The 7,210-nt window shown below is 47.0% G+C and overlaps 1 protein-coding gene across 1 annotated transcript; it reads left to right on the forward strand.

The window, feature by feature from the left end:
• Positions 1-1,587: 1,587 nt before the first annotated feature.
• F5B22DRAFT_613355 (Tom37 C-terminal domain-containing protein) lies at positions 1,588-3,562 on the forward strand. The gene is made up of 2 exons (XM_047975396.1): positions 1,588-2,152; positions 2,214-3,562. Exons 1-2 carry the CDS (start codon positions 2,002-2,004, stop codon positions 3,284-3,286), a joined length of 1,224 nt encoding a protein of 407 aa, XP_047829357.1. The 5' UTR covers positions 1,588-2,001; the 3' UTR covers positions 3,287-3,562.
• The last annotated feature ends 3,648 nt before the right edge of the window (positions 3,563-7,210 follow it).

Raw genomic sequence — 7,210 nt, forward strand, 5'->3', positions numbered from 1 at the left:
CGATGTAGCCTGGTACTGGTATACAAGTAACCTACTATAGTAATATTATACTTAAGATCATCTCGATAGGCAGGCAGGTATCTACATCTTGTGCACGATTCAGCCCACGGAGCATGACGTTCGGCTCGCCAATCAATGACGATGCTTCTCCGCATTGGCGGAGAGTATGGGTGTTTCAATCGTGGGGAGAAAAGGAGGCTAAGTAAACTGGACACAAACAAGACAGCTTCCAATGTACTAGTAGCTTCAGAATTCACACAAAAGTGCGGAATTAGGCCGGATTGGCATGTAACATATTTCGACGATCACCATGCTCAATTGCGAAACGCATAGCAAGTACGATACGTGCGTGTCATTGCCATGCTTGCGAACTTCCAAGGACATTCGTTGCGAACAGCTGAAAACAATGCTGGCAAGCACCAGGGCGCAAACCGGTCGCGTGATGCTAGCAGCTACTACACAGGCGATCGCATCCTTCGAGACCCGTGCGTACGGAATAGGGCTGTGGAGGAACGGTGATGACGAGGAAAAGTCGTCACAAAGGATGTTCGTGTTGTGCAGCTCCCATTGTCGACCTTCCGGAAATAGACACGTCGGCTGCGATGGGATCGATCTACCATGCATTGATGCAGCTAAGCGCTAAAGGGACTTGTGGTAGGTATGCCATTATCATAATACCTAGTAGAAGAACACGAGGAGACTTGGCTAATCATGATAATAACGGCGGTTATTATGGACTTACTTACGAATCCCTGGCAATCCCTCGGCATTTCTTCCCAAAAGTTGGATTCAGGGCCGGGGATTGCCGGACTCTTGTAATTCCTACTGTACCTACGGGTATACACATATATACACATACATAAACTCCCATAGTACTAATAGGATCACTATTCATAGGCAGACGATTAATTAAGTAGAAACAGTATTTGTCTCTCCAAGTCTGGGCAAATCTCTTTTGGGAATTGTTCTGGAACATGTGCTATTGAAACGAAACAATTCGACAATCTACCTCAGAACCGACTGCCTGAGTAGGACTTTTGCCACCTCCTGGATCGCCAGGGGGAGGCGAATAAACTACATGCCTAGGTAGAAATGGTGTACATAGCCGAGATGGTGTTCAGCGAAACCCGGAAATTGTAGTTAAGCATGCATCTACGCGGAAAGCCTAATTGGTGGCAAACCATTGGAGGCTGGCTACCGTAATGGAGATAAAGTACTTTGCCATACCAATGCAGCAAGTATAGGCGTATATGTACATTTCATCAAAACTAGAATCAGACAACATGCTTCATGGGTTGGTGCAGTCTGAGTATTTACTTACAGTATTTACTCACCGTAGTTACATACGTATTCAATCAATGTCTGATTACCTGTATCAGTGCTTACATAACATAACCTAAGGAGGGTACTGTAGGTACTGTACTTTCCAAAATACGATCTACTGAGCTGGGAGGTACATACGTACAGCTGACAGGCAGTACATATACTTATGTATACATGTATTTACGGTACCTAGTGCATGGTGCGGTGCACTGACGTCACTGATGAACCTGTGCTTATCACCACGTGGGCACGTGGCTGCGAATGCGAAACGGCGCGATAGCCGAACTTGGGCAGATTATCAGCCCACCTTTCCCAACCGCGCAATTCAAACAATCATCAAGATCCGCTACCGGTACTCAGAGTCGCTCGACCCTCCAGCCTGCCTCCAGCCTGCCTCCAGTCTCTCTAGCGAAGCCGGCTATCCCCGGTTTGTGTCCGGCCTTGTAAGTAGCTGCTCGCTCTGAGCAGATCCGATTCAACCTGGCAGAGGCTGTGTGACAGCCTATGGCCAACGGACCAATGACGAATCAATAATCGACTTCACAACCTACATAGTAGTCTTTCTCGGCCCATCCTACCCGATTATCAAGAAGGGAGAAGAGCTACGGATCGCTCGGATATCATCACCAGCTTTGGTGTCCAAACTACCGGGGAAACTTGGCAAGTTGGTCCCCACTGATGTCTTTCGAGCTTCACGTTTGGGGCCCGGCTTTGGGGCGTGACTCCATCGATGCCGAATGTTTGGCTGCCATTGCGGCCTTCCGTCACATTTTCGCTCCCAGTGAATGGTCTTTGATTGCAAGCAACGATACGTATCTCAGCCCAGAACGTAAGCCTTGAGGATTCTTTGTTGATTGTGTCGGCCTTCCTTCGGCTGATCAGCAGCACAGATACTTTACCCGCTTTGTTTCATGGTGGTTTATGGACATCAGGATATACGAACATAATATCGTATTTGACGTGGCACACCACGTCATGCGATGAGCGACTCTCGGACAATGATCTCACATCGCAGCAGGAGGCAGATCTCCTGGCCTACTCTTCATACCTTAGCACACGTGGATCTGGCTTAATAGCACTGTCACTATATGCATCGCCCAATGCTTGGGTGGAGCTTACAAGACCAGCGTATTCGGAGCTATTACCATTTCCTCTAACGTGGACTATTCCCACCACTATCCGTGCTGCTGCCATCGACAAGGCGGAGAGTCTCGGTATGGGCTACATAGCCGCCGAGGCCGAAGCGGATGAAGCGGCCGCTCAGGGCCCGGCTGAAACTACATCGACCGGTTTTCTCCGGCTGCGCCAACAGCTTGGGCCGAGGAAGTCCATGCAGCCAGAGCAGACAGCAGCAATCCGCTTTCAACAGCTGGCCGATGACTTTTTCACAACCCTTGACGAACTACAAGGCGCTGAGAAGTATTTGTTGCAGACCTCAATTCCGTCTTCATTGGATTTTCTAGCCTATGGTTACTTAGAATTGATGCAAGTACAGACACCATTTCCCATTTTAGCCCGGTCTCTTATGGCCAATGGTCGTCCGTCCGCGCAGTTTCTCCAAACAATGAGAGCACAGTCTCAAGACTATGTCTTGCCTTGGGAAGAGCCCGCGCCTCTGGGGCTACCTAGAACGATGCTCGTCTTTGCCGATGGCGCCATCGAAAGCATTGCCGGAGCAGGTGAGAGTTGGCGGAGGTGGCGACGTGGCGGTATTGAAAACGAGCAGGGGGAGCAAGCCCAAACTTTGACACCAACCCTTGTTGCTGTCGGGAGCGTCGTTGCAGGTCTAGCAGCAGCTGGCGCAGCAGTGATCCTTCGAGGAATACCCTCATTCGGCGCGACTACTCACCGCTTTGAGGCGCCGAAGGAAGAAAAGGGCCTGCATCGATTTGGGGAGATTGGGGCGATGCTTGACGTTTTGCCGATCTTCGACCAGCCGCCGACTCCTTCATCATCCCTTTAGACTGCGATGTAACATAAGTACACAGTGAATGTTGCTTGCGGCGTTAGGCATCGTGTACTCAACTACTATTCAGGTCACGAGACTTTGATGTGCCTCACGAATAACATAGATGCATAAACTGGTACAAAATCATGTACTGATAGCATATACCACAGGTGAAAAATAAACTCGTTATACAAATATGGGCATATTTAGTATCACAAGATATCTAGATACCGCTAACAAGTAATTGATACGTCCAACTTGGAGTGTACCTTAGACCTAGCATTTGTGGCGGTTAGGGGTATCCAGGCCATAACTATTCCCAATGTACCTTTCTCAATCAGAAGCAGAGGTAACAAGGTTCGGTCCGGACCGTCACTCAAGTTTAACTTCGTAATTAACTCCCTTAGAGCAGCGAAGGAAGATTACGTGTGCTTGCCCCGACGAACTAGATAGATACGTTACTGCAGTGCTTAATGTGGTAATGAATTATCTCCCAAACACCTTGAGCCTGTGTAAGAACGAGGGCATCTAGGTATCTGATTGAAATGCTTATTTTGCCTCGAGATATTACTGTCCAATTGAACCTGGGTTCGTTGGTTTCGAAATCCACATTGTTGGCGAAGGCTCTGGTAGGTGCAATGTGCCTTTTGCTCATCCTGACGCGGCTATATTAGCTCGAAACTGCACTTTTAATATAATTACGTGGTTCGAGGCGTCACGCTTGCATTTCTACCGAGGCGCTGCTCACCTCGATGGAGTCGTGTGACATGATACGTGAAATGTAAGTTTGAAAGGCAGCGCTCGAAAGACGAGATATGCATGGATCTTGTTTCAGTTATCGGCCTGGGAAACACTGTTTCTAGGTCTACGCGTAGGTGGCGAGATGTAGGATCGCAGTCAATATCAAGACTGCTGTGAGCTCGGTGTCTTTGGCCTGAACGTGTCAGGTGATATAGTCACATAGACCCTAGGGGTGGCTGTATTAGACCTACTGGCTATATAAAGGGGTGTTGGCCCCCCCTTCGAGGGTTGGAAGGTTCAGGATTCAATGAATATTGACGCCTATACCACCCTTCTACCTACCTACTTGACTGTGACTGACCTTCTACTCACTCCGGGACCAACCTGCATGACAGAACGAGATCGCTAGTGCGACGTATATTCCTTTGGCGTCGTTTATTTTCAATAGTGATAGTTACTATTGTTATAATCTGTCTGGTCGGGGAGGATTCGACTTGAATGCAATGTCAAACGCGGTATCTTGCAAGAGCATTCTGGGATATGCAGCATGCTGCATTGACACATCCTCATATGCGAGGAATAAACTCTACGTGATGGGCTGGAAATAGACAAAGCCATGCTTCTGCGATTACTATTCGGCCGTGGGTTGAATTCAACCTTGATGCCAACCCCAAGTTCTCGAATAAGGCATAGGATATATGCGTATAGATATAGCTTGAGATACCGTCTTTGCAACTCGGGATTTTCGCAGAATGACTTTTCCTGCTACCTGTGCTTAAATCAGCCCTGAGAAGCGTGGACTCGAGGTTTGCCTCAAAAGCTACTTCCCATAATAGTGTATGCTTCAATTTAAGGAAATAGTGGAGTGAAAACATCGATATAGAAGCCTCAGCGTGGTCTGTGTATAAATAATCTTTACACATTAAGGCCCCTTTCCTGAAGGTGGTGTGCGGCCTAAGCTTCTTGACCAACACATGCTAATTAATATCACAATAGAGTGGTTTACTAAAGCTCTATCAGCTGCCCTTTGCGCTCTTTACTTCTGAATTTCCCTACGTAAATTGATCTTTGCATACATCTATCGGGGAGAGTGGTCCCAGAAACAATAGAAGGCTAGTCACGATCAAGTACAAGGCAGTTTAGAGTTCAACAATCCATCAGTTTCTAAACCTTTCAACTCTCAAGGGGGTCTGGCACCCCTTCATATACTAGAAGGGTTAATATAGCCATACCCAGGGTCTATGTGGCTACATCTCATGGCAGCATCGCGCTGGGGTGTTCGGGGATTAGAGACGGGAAAGAATCCTCCTTGTTCCTCGTTGGCTCTCGGTCATGTGACGGGATCGTTGTAGTCGATTTGTCTTCCCATATACCAATTATTGGGTTTATATGCTTCTCAAGCAAACCCTACCGCATAAAAGAAGTAGAGATGTAATTGGCCGATGACGAGATCCTGTTTTGCTCTGGGGATGAATTTTAAAACAATAGCCCAATACTAGTCTAAGCTGTCGTCGACCTCATGCTGCACCGGTGGATTAAGTAGAGGAAGCTGATTTCGCTGTATCTGCATCCATCCATGGCATGTAGGTAACGGCGGAAATGGGGGCAAATCTGTTAAACCTTCACACAATGATGTATATAGTAATTGGCAACTTTCGTCACGAAATGAATAGAAATTGAAGACAGCGTTCTTATATGTCGTAGGACCCTTTTAGATCTTGATCTCCGGGTGAATGGACATATGTTTAAAGTCATTCCAGGTAGTCGGAGGACGGTCATTCATTCATCAACAAGCAGAGAATGCTTGTCCTTGTCAGCTTCGTCGTCGATTGAACGATTCATCCCGACGGTACGGGATATAAGACGTAGCAGCGCTGCTGCGATTCCATTCGCCGTATCATCCTTTGAACTACACTCCTTGCTATGCTTGATGACCTTATGAAACGGAAATTTCTACCCAATTCTCGTCAAAGTAGCGTGCATACCCTTGCTGAAGAGCGACTCTAGGTACAGTGTGTGAAAGTCTACATCAGCTGTCGTTTGCCAGCGCTATGTAGGAAGATGGTATACATTCACTATCTTTATCTTACCTCTGGATGTTGAACTTATTATCAATAATGATGTTGTCTGGCTTGAGATCACTATGTTCGATGGCAAATATCGTGCTATCTTGTTCTTGGTCGGGTACGTGATCGAGAAAGCCTTGTTAGTCGACACAGTCCTGATTAGAAATGTCGAAAAGCTTACCCTCTCTGACTCGAATGTGCCAATTTCAGAAGTCGCTCGAAATAGGCCTCTGCCGTGGTAGGGCCTCAGACCGTTAGTTAGCTTTTTCATTTGCGGAATGGATGCCCTGCGTACGGTTTTCGAGTGTGCACTCGATTAAAGATAGTTGTATTGACGCTATTTGGCGCAGCAAGCTATTACGATAAGGTTGCTTTGGGAAGCTTGTATTCTAAAGAAGTCTTGAGCCTTCAATCCACATGAGAACGATGAATGGGTGCTTGAGAGGATTATCAAAACTCAGACTATATCCACGGCATTTTGAGGCCTAGCGAAAGCCCTTTGCCTCAAGCATCTGAAGAATCTCTACTTCCGTTTTGATTACGGGGATCTTTTCGAATTGACTGCAGACGCTCATGTATAAGTAGTGGCATGCGGACGGCTAGACTTTCCTTATCTCGAAAATCAAGCTTGAAGCTGCGACACTAACCTCCACGGAACTCATCCTCCAGCACCGGCGACTCTCCTCCGAGTCCAAGCTGAAAGATGGCAGCAAAGATATTTCGCGGCTTGAAGCCATCTTATGACTGAAGAGCAGTAAAATCAACTGTCGGCGGTGTCAGGTCATATCGGCGGCCAAAAAAGGAAGCTAAGCACGACATTCTAGGAATTAGGTATGTATGCAAAAGGAAGAATAATGTTATAAGGGTGCAAGGCAACAAAGAAACATCCACTATGCGTAGCTTCAGCTTTGCCTGCCAGAAGGTTGGACGGACCCTTGCGCAACGATAGAAATCATGAGCCGGCCGAATGCTTGATCCTGTTAGCTAGGTAACTTCATACTTAGGTTCATATGTGTCGGTAAATATAAACAGGAAAAAGGAAGCCCCCGAAATATATTCGTGTTGGCATGTATGCATATGGTCAAATGAAGACCCTTTACAGCAAAACAAATACCGACGTTAAAAATGTAGG

This window comes from Xylaria bambusicola, assembly GCF_022495145.1.
Source record: "Xylaria bambusicola strain CBS 139988 unplaced genomic scaffold F5B22scaffold_31, whole genome shotgun sequence".
Classification (NCBI taxonomy): Eukaryota; Fungi; Ascomycota; class Sordariomycetes; order Xylariales; family Xylariaceae; genus Xylaria; species Xylaria bambusicola.

Excerpts from the sequence above, each read along its gene's own strand:
- F5B22DRAFT_613355 (XM_047975396.1), top strand. The coding sequence starts at position 2,002 with ATGTCTTTCGAGCTTCACGTTTGGGGCCCGGCTTTGGGGCGTGACTCC. Across the intron at positions 2,153-2,213 it reads TACGTATCTCAGCCCAGAAC|ATACTTTACCCGCTTTGTTT; the intron begins GTAAGCCTTGAG and ends TCAGCAGCACAG.